The 15,237-nt window shown below is 44.2% G+C and overlaps 1 protein-coding gene across 2 annotated transcripts in view; it reads left to right on the plus strand.

Moving 5' to 3' along the window:
* The window catches only part of IGF2BP1 (insulin like growth factor 2 mRNA binding protein 1), a 98,746-nt gene that overhangs the window by 63,338 nt on the left and 20,171 nt on the right, over positions 1–15,237 (plus strand). For both annotated transcript variants that reach the window (XM_063136453.1, XM_063136454.1), the window contains exons 4-5: positions 575–626; positions 1,879–1,942. In XM_063136453.1, coding sequence (XP_062992523.1) covers positions 575–626; positions 1,879–1,942 — 116 coding nt within the window. The remainder of the gene's footprint in view (positions 1–574; positions 627–1,878; positions 1,943–15,237) is intronic.

Raw genomic sequence — 15,237 nt, forward strand, 5'->3', positions numbered from 1 at the left:
CTGCCTCTCACTATCTCTCTTTCTGTCACTGTAACTGTAATTTCTATTGTATATAGTCAAAGGTCATTACAATGAAATAAGATTCTATAAAATACAATTGTATATAACCTATATACCTTTTGAAAATGGGGATCCAGCTGGATCTGCACTTTCAAAGCACTCTTGAAGGGGCTTGAAAGCACTTTTTGAAGGAGCGGGGCCTGACACAGATGCTGCGGGACACTTTAAACATGGCCATGGGCCACATACGGGCCACAGGCTGCTCACCTCTGTTCGGCCAGCTGCTGTCATTGGAACAAGGGAGTGCAAGGATTTTTATTTTTTTATTGCCCCCAAGGGAAGACAACTGTTGAAATGCTTCGGGCATGGGACATACTACATGCTCTGATTACCGTTTCAGATGATTGAGTGCCAGTTTGAGTCCTCACCCGTCTTTATCTTTGTTCTCTTCGTTTTATTTAAGGGTGGGGTGGCATCGCTGCTCTTCAGATTTTAAAACTTTAGCTGTCTGGAGAGTTTAGGATAACAAAATCTCTCCTCCTCCCCATCCCTTATTTCTTTCATATCTGAATAGGTTTTGGATGGTTTGTTAGCTCAGTACGGTACTGTGGAAAACTGTGAACAAGGTAAGATTCTGTGAGAAATTTCAGAGAATATATTTTGCCTTGGAGCCAAAGATGCAAATCAGTAATGCAGGACTAGGAATGGACTTGTCGAGCTGCAATCCGCTACACGTTTACCTGGGAGTAAGTCTCACTGAACTCAGTGGGACTTGATTCTGGGTAGTAATCCACAAGATCCTGCTGTCGGTCTATTTCTGATCAGTGTCACTTCTGCATGTATGCTAGTGAGTCCGTTCTGTCCCATTTCCGCAGTAACCTGTGAAGATAATGATTTTAATTTGCATGAAAATACTACCCTATTTCTTCGATTCTAAGACACACTTTTTTCCCCATATAAACATCTCTAAAAATGGGGTGCGTCTTAGAATCACAGGTGTGTCTTAGGTTTTTTTTTTCTGTTGGTGGTACTGAAATTAGTGTGCGTCTTACAATCGAAGAAATATGGTATTTTTAAACGCATGTTCTCTCAAATCATGTATTTTTAAATGTACTTGATACTTTTTTGAATCAACTTTATTAGGACATTCAGGATGTGCAAAAGCTGGTGGCTAAGTTAAGGGCATAAGAAAAGCCATGCTGGATCAGAACAAGGGTCTGTGTGATCTATTCACACAGTGATCTGTTCACACAGTGGCCAACAAGCTGCCCATGGGAAACTCAGAAGTAGGACATGTGTCCAACAGCACCTTCCTGTCCATGTGCCCCCAGCAACTGGTGTACACAGGCATATTGCTTCTGATACTGGAGCTACCCTATACCCATCAGGACTAGCAACCATTGGTAGGCTCATCCTCCAGTTAGTTTCAATGTGCAGATTAGGCCGAGAGGTGTGGATCTGGTTTGAATTGGAATTTGCATGGATCAAATCCTTCAAGGATGCTCATCACCCTAGCAGACACTTTGCCAATCTCCTGTTTCCTCCCTGCCTGCCCATCATTGCTATCCCATAGTGAGGGAGACAGGAAGTCGAGGGAAGGCTGAGTTCCGGTTCCACTGCTGGATGGACTTTCTCCATCCAGGCCCTTTCTTCCCATGGGAAAGGGAAGTAGCCTACGTCCAATCCCGCTGGAATCGGAAAAGATCGCCCTTTATCCTGTTGACTCAGGGGTGGGCAGCTTACGGTCCTCCAGATGTTCTGGCTAGCTCTTGCTTTTCTCTCACCGGCTGTGGTTGAGCTGTTAAATACTGAGCTATTTGAAGAATAGTAATAATGATGCCTTTTTCGCTAACCCAGGTTTCTTCTTCCTTATGCTAGTGAATACCGACAGCGAAACAGCAGTTGTCAATGTCACCTATTCCAATCGGGAACAGACCAGACAGTAAGTTTAAAGTGCCACATTGCCTTGCACTTGCATCCAGTTTGGCTTCGGGCATATTTAGAACCTGCACAGAGCACGGAATTCCATGGCTACCATGACCATATTTGCATTCGCTGCTCTTGCCTGCTAAGATGTAGAGGAGTATATATTTGTTTGATTCTACCAAGAAAAATGGCACTCAAGGCACCTATTTATTTATTTACAGTATTTATATACTGCTCCCCATTCAAAATTTCAGAGCGGTGTACAAGATAAAATAAAATAAAAACAAAATAAAACACCTTAAAATAGTTTTTTAAAAGAAGCAAAATATATAAGACATGCACATGTGTGTATGGTATGTGTGTGTGTACCCTATTTAAGAAATGTATATCCTCCAACTTGTCTTACAATGGAAAAGTAATAATTAAATCAACAATATTTATTTATTATTTTATGTATTTACAACATGTATATACCACTCCACATCTAAACAGATTCTGGAGCAGTGAACAATAAAAGATAGGGAGATTAAAAAGAATAAAACTGCGTATTAAGAATTTTGTTTTTTTTTAAAAAAGAGAATACCAGTAAAAACAATACTGCAATAAACCAACTAAAAACAAAACAAAGCATTAGTCTAGATCAAAATCAGCAAACTTTAACAGGCATAAAGGCAATTAAAAGCTTAGCGTTTTAATTTGACACCTATATGAAGGCAACAGTAGCACTAAATGGACTTCTGGGGAAGAGCGTTACACAGCTGGGGTGCCACCGCGGAAAAGGCCTCTTCTTTTGGTCATAGCTGCCTTCTTCTTCTTCTTCTTCTTCTTCTTCTTCTTCTTCTTATTATTATTTATTTATTTATTTATTTATTTATATAGCACCATCAATGTACATGGTGCTGTACAGAGTAAAACAGTAAATCGCAAGACCCTGCCGCATAGGCTTACAATCTAATAAAATCATAGTAAAGTAATAAGTTGGGGAAGAGAATGTAAACAGTCACTGGGTAGGGTAAAACTAACAGTGTAAAGTCCAAACAACATAAAGTTTTAAAAGCTTTAGGAAAAAGAAAAGTTTTTAGCTGAGCTTTAAAAGTTGTGATTGAACTTGTGGATCTCAGATGTTCTGGAAGAGCGTTCCAGGCGTAAGGGGCAGCAGAGGAAAATGGACGAAGCCGAGCAAGGGACGTAGAGACCCTTGGGCAGGCGAGAAACATGGCATCAGAGGAGCGAAGAGGACGAGCGGGGCAATAGTGTGAGATGAGAGAGGAGAGATAGGAAGGAGCTAGACCGTGAAAAGCTTTGAAAGTCGACAGGAGAAGTTTATATTGGATTCTGAAGTGAATTGGAAGCCAATGAAGAGATTTCAGAATTGGAGTAACATGGTCAGAGCGGCGAGCCAGGAAGAAGATCTTAGCGGCAGAGTGGTGGACAGAAACCAGTGGACTGATGTGAGAAGAAGGAAGGCCAGAGAGAAGAAGGTTGCAGTAGTCCAACCGAGAAATAACCAGTGCATGAACAAGCGTCTTGGCAGAAGAGATAGACAGAAATGATCGAATCCTGGCAATATTATACAGGAAAAAACGACAGGATTTAGCTACTGCCTCAATATGAGGAATAAAGGAGAGCGATGAGTCAAATATGAAGCCAAGACTACGAGCTTCCTTGACCGGAGTAAGCGTAACATCATTGACAGTGAGAGAGAATGAAAGATGAGGAGAAGGTTTAGGCGGAAAAACAAGCAATTCAGTCTTTGCCATATTAAGTTTCAGACGACGATGAAGCAGCCAGGCTGAGATATCTGAGAGATATTCCTAACCACTGGATGCTGGGGATCCCAGCGAAGGGGTGTTTCTAAAAGCTGGAGATAGCAAGCACCATCTTAAGTGTGACATTTCCACCACAACCCCCCAGGAACAGCAGTCTCTTCTTAAGATGGCCGTTGCTGCGACCATGCAGAGAGATATTTTTCGACCCATATTGCAATTTTTTGTGCATTTGCCACACAATCCCCTGTGTGTTTATTGAGAAATAAGTCCATCCAGTGAGGTTTGCTCCCTAGTAAAGGTGTTTGGGAATGCAGTCATCATTGATTTGTATTCGTACGATTCATTAATTGGCTGAGATTTCTTTAATCAGGTGGCAGGCCTGGTTTCAGGGGTGATCCCTGTGAATCCTGCCTCCAAGTAAGCCTAGATTTAGCCATCCAAAAGTGATAGGAAAGATTCTTACTTGGAATCTTTTTTTCTTTCTCTCCTCTCCTCCCCCTCCCCCAATGGTGCAATGTGTAGAAATAGTGGAATTTGCAGTGGTTTCAAAACTGGAATAACGGGTTTAAAGGTAGCAGCAGCCATGTACGGGGATGCTTGAACGTCTGTCAGGTTGTCCCAAGATTTGGTCTTATTAATGTGAACACCCCCATCTATAGGCAGCGTTGTGGAACTGCAGTCCATTGTCAAAAGTCTACTCAAGACTTGTTTTTTTGGGGGTACTTCCAGACAGAGGTAGGGTGACCATATGGAAAGGAGGACAGGGCTCATGTATCTTTAACAGTTGTATAAAAAATAGAACTTCAGCAGGTGTTATTTGTATGCATGCAGCACCCGGTGGAGTTCCTTCTTCATCACAGCAGTTAAAGCTGCAGGAGCCCTGCCCTCTTGACCAGATAAAAAAAGGACACCTGTTGAAATTTCTATGCAACTGTTAAAGGTACAGGAGCCCTGTCCTCCTTTCCATATGGTCACCCTAGGCAGAGGGCTCTTAGCGCTGTAAATCAAAAGGTGTTATGCACCCATTCCGTCTTTTCCTTCTTAACAGATTCTTTTCTGGTAAGAAAAAAAGATTGGAAAAGCAGCAAGAAGGCACGGAAGGGTTACAAAAGGGAGGTGAAGGCATCTGGACTGCTCAGTAAAATCCCATATTGGAGTCAGGGCAACTGCAGGTTAAAAGCCTTGTATACATACTTTTCCAAACATGTGTTTGTCACATTCACACTTTACATTTTTAGGTATCCACTATACCAGGGATTGACAATTTTTGGGAAGATTTTTTTAAAATACCTCAATACAGCTTTCTCCTTCCTGGTCTCTGTACTATTCTTTAACTATGGGTTGTTAACCACGAATAAGCCAGTGTTCACAACCCAACAACAAACCATAGGTTCTCTTCCTGGCTTGTTTGTGGTTAATGAACCCATAGTTAAACAACAGTCTGGGGTTTGCACAGAACACAAACCATGATGCAATGGCAACCCATACTCAACCCATACTCTTTGTTACTTGTGAACAGGCCAGTGTATCTGATAGTGATGTTAAACCAGTTTTAACATCTAGTTATTATTCAACCTAGTTATTATTTAAAGAGAATTTACAGTTTAAAAAAACAATAAATCCAATTTTAACATTTTAAAAATATGATTTTCCTGTTTTGAAACCCATCCATTTTTATCCACCCTACTACGTTGTCTCTCATTCTTAACTAACTCCTTTGCCTTGCTTAGCCCAGCTCCACCACCACATAAGCCTCGCACAATAACAATCCGTTCCAGCCTGTGTCTTTGCACATGTGACTCTAGTCGGAGAAACAGAAACTGAAAGGCCAGGATTTTCAAGCAGCAAGGGGTGGTAGTTAGGCAGAACAGAGACAATTTTCATGAGTTGAAAAACTGAAATGAATGCCCATATTTGATTGGTAAGTAATTCAATGTGTGTGATGGAGGCATTAAGGGCGTAATTCAATGTGTGTGATGGAGGCATTAAGGGCGTCATCCTGTGCATCTTTGGACAGAAAAAAAGTCCTTCAACTCCCAGTATTCCGGATGGTGGCAGTTGTACCAACTTTTTCTGTCTATACATGTACAGGATTGCACCCTAATTCATTTTTGTGAACCTGTAGGATGGCTATCCTATACCCAATTATCTAGGAGTAAACTTCACTGAACACAATGGGGTATGAGTCTGAGTAATCATGCATGGGATTGCATTATATGTGCAGGTTTAGCGTGTTTATGATGAGATTTAATTGTAACAATTTTATTTATTTTTTAGATGTATTTTATTTTATTATTTTTTTAAAACAAAACAAAACAGCCCTGATTTAATTTGTAAAAAATCCATTTTAAATTTTAAAAATGTAATATTTAAATTTTATTTTTTCAAATCATTCATTCCACACACACCCCTAGCCATTTGTGACTTCTACTCCCGCTGCAGCATTGTGATCTGGGGGTGGGGTGTGTGAGAAATGGATAAATATGTTACTTTTTCAATATTGCAATGTTTGGCATAAGGAGAAATATAATAATGGCTAATGCATTATTTAAAAAAATGTTAGTCAGCTCAAAGCAATGTTATAGTTCTTCTTCGTGGTCTCTGTGCATCACACAACAGTGGGCTCTGTGCCTGCGCGGAGTCTCGCTCAGGAAAAACTTCTATAGCTGAGGCGTTTTTGGCGGGAACCCCTCCCCCATGCCGAGAGTGTGCATGCGCAAAGAAGAGGGTTCCCGCCTATTACCTCAGTTCCTGGAGACCGCCATTGTGGTAGCATCGTTTGGGAAATTCTCTGTAGAAAACAAAATAAAACTATTGTTAGAGGCGGGTTTTTTTCTTCTCTTCTTCTTTCTATCTCCTCATATTTCTTCTTTATTCTTATTAGTGTTGTTTTTTTCTCTCAATTTTTCGTTCTTTTCGTGAAAAGCAACCGCCCGAAAGGGCGCAATGCCCTCAAGGCGCCGTTCAGAAAATGCAAAAATTGTGGGAGTAAGCTCCCCCCATCAGACGGGCACTCCCTTTGCCTTTTGTGTTTAGGTGAGGCCCACGTCGTTGACACCTGCCGTTTTTGTCAAGCGTTTTCTAAACAAACACGGCGACATAGGTCAGATAGACTTAAAGCTCTACTTTGGAGTAAGGCATTACAGGCAGTAGACAAACCATCGACGTCAAAATCTTGTATTATGGAACCTGTTCAAATTTCTCCAAAGTCGCCATTGCTTGCTGAACCTCAGCAACCCAAATTGCCGGCCACGCCAGGGAGAGGCGTTACGCTTTCTATTGCTAAAAGCTCACAAAGAAAGCTAAAAAGGCGAAACATACCGCCACGAGCTCGGAGGAGCAGAACAAAAAGAGAAAGAAAAAATCTCTTAAAAAGAGTGTGCCGAACCCTACTCGGCCATCTATTCCTCTTCCAACGCCAAATAGATCGATACCGATGGTCGATACGGTACAGTCTCAATCGGTACCGACAGATGACCCTTTGCCACAAACCTCGGTGACCGAAGCTACATCTTCGATGCCGATACCGGCACAGCAGCTACCGCCTCCTCCACCACCGCCTCTGTTACTGTCTCCTATACCGACAGTACGATTGCCTTCGGCGCGTGATCAGAGGCTAACTTCGACATCGGAAGGCGAGATTAGAGATCTATCGCCAGCTCCTATACCACCTAGACAGGTGCATCCTCAGGACAGGCGTTACAGACATGACTCTCCGGACTCGATGTTCTCAGCTCATTCCGGAAGAGCATACTATTACTACGATCGCTCAGCCCGATCATGAGATAGATCCCGTTCACCACGCTGTATGGACAGATGGGAACGAAGCCCTCAGAGATATCAATATTGGGATCGCGATCCCTATTATCGAAGACCGTGTGAGGGTCAATGGGAAAATTTCCCTCAAGACCATTACTATCAAGGGTGGCCTTTCCGAGAACAACAACCCAGGCAACGGGTAACTAGACCAACAGCTACGGTCTTGAATCCTCCACTTCGAGTCGACTCACCGGCACGTATACAGCCAGTGCAACTTGAACCACCTACAGCACTAGCTTCTGAGGCTCTAGCGCTAATGCAGCCGCAATCAGCTCCACTTATACAAGTCCCAGCTGCTCCAGTGGACTCTCCAACATCAGGCCAAGATGATTATGGCTCCGATTCATCTTCATCGTCTTCGGCACGTCCTTCACTTCCATCTCCTGACATAGAGGTCGCCCCACAAGGGGGCATTTCACCATCAGAAGACCTTGGACACTTCTCTGACCAGGTCATCAGAATGGCACAGGCATTAGGTCTACAAGTGGAACAACCTACATCCACTACACAAGACCCAGTTTTTGATTAGATCATCTCAGACACAACAAAACCTGTAGCTATACCTATGTTACCAGCTTTACTTGAGACTATAAAACAGTCATGGAAATCACCTTCAACAAACCCACCAACTTCCAAGAGATTGGAGGGTATGTATAAAATACTGCAGTCTGATGTCGAGTTCTTGTTTCAACATCCACCACCGAATTCAATAATTGTCGAAGCGGCCCAGGGTAGGAGTAGACATCAGCATTCTTCCCCTGTAGATCAAGAAGGAAGATGTTTAGATCTTCTCGCTCGCAGATTATATGCTTCCTCTTCATTAGCTCTAAAAGTTACAAATTACCAGGCGGCTATGTCTGGTTATCAGCTACTTCTTTGGGACAAAATGCGAAAGTTAATGGAACACTTACCTGAAGATAAGAAACACCTGGCTAGGCTCTTCCACTCCGAAGCCTCACAGCTATCTCGCCAGCAAATACATACCTCAAGGCACCAGGTCGACTGTATAGCAAAAACCTTAACGGGAACTATAGCGTTGCGTCGTCATGCCTGGCTGCGATCTGCGGGTCTCTCCCAGGAGGCATGTTCTAGAATCGAAGACTTACCTTTCGATGGGCTCGGTCTATTTAACGCCGACACGGACACTTCTCTCAATACCGTGCAGAAAGCAAGAACAACAGCTCATCGGATGGGTTTCAACCAACCGCAACAACAATTCCAACGACGTTGGTCTCGACCACGTTCCTCTTACTATTCCAATAGACAACAGTACCAGCAAATCCAACCTCGACAACAGCATCAGCAACAGCAACAACAACAAACTTTCCAGCCACGTAAGCAACTTACAAATTTCAGAGGCAGGGGCCCTTCTCGTAAATTTGATGACTCCCTTAGACGGCGTCTTTGATTTCTTTTTGACGCCACCTCGATACACCAACCCTACCATTTTCTTTAACGATAGACTTTCCCATTATTACCATCAATGGGAAGCAATCACTACTGACACATGGGTCCTCTCAATAATCCAAAGAGGATACCGTATAGAATTCGAAACCCTCCCTTCCCTCGGTAAGGTAAAGATTACAACACCTACACTGCCTCTACTCCAGGACGTCAGTATGCTTTTAGATAAAGGTGCGATTGAGAGTGTACCCTGGAGTCATATTTCGAGAGGTTTCTATTCAAAATACTTTACCGTACCGAAGAAAGATGGAGGGCTTCGCCCAATTTTAGATCTAAGACTATTAAATACGCATATTAAGACCAAAAAGTTTAGAATGGTATCATTGGCTTCTATAATTCCATTATTATCCAAGGGACGGTGGTTTGCATCGATAGATCTTCGCGATGCATATTTCCACATTGCGGTGGAGAGCACATACCGCAGATACCTACGATTCACAGTTGGACATAATATCTACCAATACAAAACTCTTCCCTTTGGTCTCTCCACTGCTCCAAGAGTTTTCTCTAAGTGCATGTCTGTGGTATGTGCTCACCTCCGCTTAATGGGGGTAGAAGTTTATCCCTATCTTGATGATTGGCTTCTGGTAGCATTGACAAAACAGCAACTTCAAAATTTGATCCAAATTACTTGCTCCTTGCTACACAAATTAGGACTCTGTATCAACTACAAAAAATCCCAATTACAACCTTCACAGGTTATCCAATTTATTGGAGGAACCCTCAACTCCATTTCTGCCCGGGCCTTCTTACCAACCAGTTGATGCCTACGCATAATCCACCTTGCACAGAAGTTTCAACACAAACTGCACACCTCGGCATTCGCAGTTCAACAACTGCTAGGCCTTATGGCCTCGACTACAGCTGTAGTCCAATATGCCCGCCTCAAGATGCGACCTCTTCAATCGTGGTTCATATGGCATTTCAACCCCCAAAGTGATCCAAGGAACTTCCGACTGTATCTACCTATCGAGATCGAAGACTCTCTTATATGGTGGACACTAATAAAAAACCTGACGCAGGGAATTCCTTTTACTCAGGAACAACCAACCAAAATACTCACCACAGACGCCTCAATGAGGGGCACACATTTAGATGCACTTACGGTCCAGGGTCGATGGTCCATCAAAGAATCCAAGGACCACATCGATCTTTTAGAACTGCGAGCGGTTCAACGAGCACTCAAGTCTTTCGAGTCAGAAGTTACCGGTCACTTCACCCAAATATCCTCAGACAATACAACGGTGGTTGCATATCTAAACAAACAAGGGGGTACCAGATCAGAAAGACTTCTAAAACTGACACTCGACATTCTCAACTGGTGCATCCCAAGAAACATCACGATAACTGCCATCCATATTGCCGGTACCGAAAACAGATTAGCAGATTTCCTAAGTCGTTCTCACCATCTTGCGCACGAATGGCAACTACACAGAACTATTGTCAAGACAATATTCGATACATGGGACACCCCGGACATAGACTTATTTGCCACAGAAGCAAACAGGGTGGTCCAAAAATTTTGCAGTCGTGCGGGGCTAGGCAGACACTCACAGGGCGATGCCTTTGCACTTCAATGGACAAACGCCCTTTTCTGTGCCTTTCCCCCTTTTCCCATCATACCCAGAGTAATTGCCAAGATTCTCGCCAACAGGACCACTTGCATTTTGATCACTCCTTGGTGGCCGAGACAAACGTGGTTCGCCACACTTCTATGGCTATCAAACACTCGATACCGACAGCTTCCTCTACTCCCAACGTTGCTCACGCAACACCATGGCAAGATCAGACATCCCGACTTACAAACATTGCGGTTAACAGTTTGGAGGATACAATTGTCTCCTCCGATTTAACTTCCTCGCGACTACAAGCCGTTCTCGATGCTGCTAGAAAGCCATCAACTCGAAGATCGTATAACTGCAAATGGGCTTCATTTTCGGCATTCGCCAAGGAAAACAATTTTGATCCTCTTTCCTCCTCTATACAACAAATTTTAATGTTTCTACTGACGTTGTCTGAGAGAGGTTTATCTACATCTTCGATACGTGTCTATTTATCAGCAATATCATCGGTTCGCCCAAATATTGACAGCTCCACTGTATTCTCTCACCCCCTCGCCAAACGTTTTTTGAAGGGACTTAACAACTTAGCACCACCAATCCGCACACGTATTCCGACATGGAGTATCTCAGTGGTATTAAAATCACTAACTTCAAAACCCTTTGAGCCACTAGCCACGATGGACATACGGCTACTTTCCTCTAAAACAGCATTTTTAATAGCCATCACCACCGCCCGAAGGGCTGGCTAGCGAGCTTGCAGCTCTCCGTGTCGATCCCCCTTATCTAACTTTTCACAAGGATAAGGCTGTGTTACATCCAGATGCGTCTTTTCTTCCCAAAGTAGTATCCGACTTTCATCTAAATCAGGACATTGTCCTGTCTGCCTTTTTTCCGTCCCCTTCCTCGAAATTGGAAATTACTCTTCACACATTGGACGTCCGAAGAGCTTTAGCCTTTTATAAACAGCGAACGGAACCCTTTCGAAACTCACCTCGTCTATTTATCTCTTACTCCGGACAACACAAGGGCATGCCTATCTCATCACAGAGGCTTTCAGCTTGGATAGTCAATACCATCACGCTAGCATATCAACTAGTGGGCCTCTCTCTGGACACACCAATACGAGCTCATTCCACCAGAGCGATGGCAACGTCGACAGCATTCGGAAGGGGTGTTCCTATTCCAGATCTCTGTCGAGCGGCAACGTGGTCGAAGCCATCCACCTTTATCAAGCACTACCGTTTGGATACGAGAGCCAGAGCTGACTGCTCTTTTGGTAGAGCTGTTTTATCATCCATTTTGACATAGGACACTGAGCCACCTCCGGTAAGTCAGCTCGCTAATCTCCCACTGTTGTGTGATGCACATAGACCACGAAGAAGAAATGCAGGTTGCTTACCTGTAACTGTAGTTCTTCAAGTGGTCATCTGTGCAGTCACCCAACCCACCCAACCATCCCCTCTTCGGTGTCGATGAGGGTTATAACTAAGTGTATTCACTTTGCTATTATTATTATTATTATTATTATTTATTTATTTATTTATTTATTTATATAGCACCATCAGTGTACATGGTTCTGTACAGAGTAAAGCAATAAATAGCAAGACCCTGCCGCATAGGCTTACAATCTAATAAAATCAAAGTAAAACAATAAGGAGGGGAAGAGAATGCAAACAGGTACAGGGTAGGGTAAGCAGGCACAGGGTAGGGTAAAACTAACAGTAGAAAGTAACAGTAGAAGTCTGCACAACATCAAGTTTTAAAAGCTTTAGGAAAAAGAAAAGTTTTTAGTTGAGCTTTAAAAGCTGTGGTTGAACTTGTAGTTCTCAAATGTTCTGGAAGAGCGTTCCAGGCGTAAGGGGCAGCAGAAGAGAATGGACGAAGCCGAGCAAGGGAAGTAGAGGCCCTTGGGCAGGCGAGAAACATGGCATCAGAGGAGCGAAGAGCACGAGCGGGGCAATAGTGTGAGATGAGAGAGGAGAGATAGGAAGGAGCTAGACCGTGAAAAGCTTTGAAGGTCAGCAGGAGAAGTTTATATTGGATTCTGAAGTGAATTGGAAGCCAATGAAGAGATTTCAGAAGCGGAGTAACATGGTCGGAGCGGCGAGCCAAGAAGATGATCTTAGCGGCAGAGTGGTGGACAGAAACCAACGGACTGATGTGAGAAGAAGGAAGGCCAGAGAGAAGAAGGTTGCAGTAGTCCAACCGTGAAATAACCAGCGCATGAACAAGCGTTTTGGCAGAAGAGACAGGGAAAAATCGACAAGATTTAGCTACTGCCTCAATATGAGGAATAAAGGAGAGCGAGGAGTCGAATATAAAGCCAAGGCTACGAGCTTCCTTGACTGGAGTAAGCGTAACATCATTGACAGTAAGAGAGAATGAGAGATGAGGAGAAGGTTTAGGAGGAAAAACAAGCAATTCAGTCTTTGCCATGTTAAGTTTCAAGCGACGATGAAGCAGCCAAGCTGAGATATCTGAAAGACATGCCGAGATACGATCGTGAACATCAGGAGAAAGTTCCGGAGATGACAGATATAGTTGTGTATCATCGGCGTACAGATGATATTGGAGGCCATGAGATTGAATAAGCTTGCCCAAGGGCAACATGTATAAGGAAAACAACAACGGGCCAAGCACTGAGCCTTGCGGAACCCCTACTGAAAGGGGAAAGGAGGAAGGCGAGCTGCCATTAGTCAACACGCTGAAAGAGCGACCCGCTAGATAGGCAACAAAGAGACAGGTCGGTAGTTAGACAGAGATAGCCTATCAAGAGTAGGTTTCTTGAGAATGGGAGAGACTGTAGCATGTTTAAAAGCAGAAGGAAATGAACCAGAGGACAGAGAAAGATTAATAATATGTAGCAAGGAAGGGAGGATAGCAGGAATAAGATTAATAAAGACGCGAGAAGGAATCGGATCACGAGAACAAGTGGAAGGCTTCGAAGAGCGCAGTATTGTAGACAGTTCATCCGCAGAGACCGAAGGAAACGCAGAGAAATTTGCAGGAGGAGCTGACAGATGAGGAACAGGAACTGGAAGAGGAGCAGAGCTGGCCAGATCAGAGCGGATAGTTTGGATTTTAGCATTGAAAAAAGAGGCAAAGTTATTAGCAGACAGAGAGGCGGGGAGAGATGGCGGATTAGGCTTCAGAAGAGAATTGAAGGACGCAAAGAGCCGCTGAGGATGCCTAGCATTTGACTGGATCAGCGTTGAGTAGTACTGCTGTTTGGCCAGTGAGATGGCAGAAGAGAAAGAGGAGAGTACAAATTTGTAATGGACAAAGTCTGCCCGGTCCCTGGTCTTATGCCAAAGGCGTTCAGCTGCCCGGGAACAAGAGCGAAGGTAGTGGAGGGAAGAGGTGAGCCACGGTTGGGGTTGAGAAGGGCGAACTATCCGAGTTGTAGATGGAGCAAGATTATCAAGAGTTGAAGATAAGGAGGAATTAAAGAAGGAGACAGCTGAGTCCAAGGAGACAGCCGAACAGACAGAAGGAAGGGAGGAGGCTAGAGACTGGGAAAAAGCCTCATAATTGATAGATTGCAAGTCACGACAAGAGCGAGAAGCGGGACGTGAAGGAGGAGGATTATGAGTAATATTGAAAGAAACTAGGTGATGATCTGACAGCGGAAAGTGAGCAGTAGAAAAGTCCAACACAGAGCAATTCCGAGTGAGAACAAGATCCAGACAGTGTCCAAGGGAATGTGTGGGTGCATCAGACCAAAGCTTAAGATCATAAGAGGAAGATAATGAGCGAAATCGTAGAGCTGCAGCATCTTGAGGGTCATCCACATGAATATTGAAATCACCCAAGATAAGAGTAGGACAGTTATCAGAGAGGAAAAAGGACAGCCATGAATCAAAATCAGAGATAAATTTTGAGGACGAGCCTGGGGGGCGGTACAGAACTGCAATCCGCAGTCGCAGTGGAGCGAAGAGCCTCACCACATGTACCTCAAAGGAGGAGAAGCAATGTGAAGGTGGAATGGAAAGAGGCTGGAACTGGCACAAACTAGATAATAAAAGACCCACACCACCACCCCGACCCTCTGGGCGACTAGTGTGAGAGAAAGAGAGTCCTCCAAGAGAGAGGGCAGCAGAGATGGCAGTATCATGGGCAGGAAGCCAGGTCTCAGTAAGAGCAAGGAGGTGGAGAGACCTAGAGATAAACAAGTCCTGGATGACAGGGGCCTTAGAAGCAACAGAGCGACAGTTCCATAAGGAACACGAAAAAGGCAGCTGAGAAGAGGGGAGACACCGAATAGGAACTAAGTTGGGAGAGACGAGATTGGAACGAGCCATAAGGAACAGATATGAGGAGAAAAGAACTGAGAGGAGACAATGAGAAGATTGTGACCTGAATCAGAAAGTGGCAGCGGCCGGATCGTGGCTGGGGTTCCCCTCCGGAGCAGAAGATCCGCCTGACCGGCTTCGCACCCACGGCTGAGAGCCACAGGCCGAGAGCCCTTGTGCTCTCGTCCTTCGGCTCGCGCCTCCAGCAGGCTTGAAGTACCTGAAAAGGGGAGGAACAGAAGCTACAATTCAAACAGACCAATCGCAGTTAGTCAATGTTGCTCAATGGCTTCTCAGAGAGCTAAGTTGCTTCTCCTCTTCAAGCTGCAAACTGCAGCAGGCTGGAGGCTTGAAGTACCTGAAAAGGGGAGGAACAGAAGCTGCAATTCAAACAGACCAATCGCA

Source organism: Elgaria multicarinata, chromosome 11 (assembly GCF_023053635.1).
Source record: "Elgaria multicarinata webbii isolate HBS135686 ecotype San Diego chromosome 11, rElgMul1.1.pri, whole genome shotgun sequence".
NCBI lineage: Eukaryota > Metazoa > Chordata > Lepidosauria > Squamata > Anguidae > Elgaria > Elgaria multicarinata.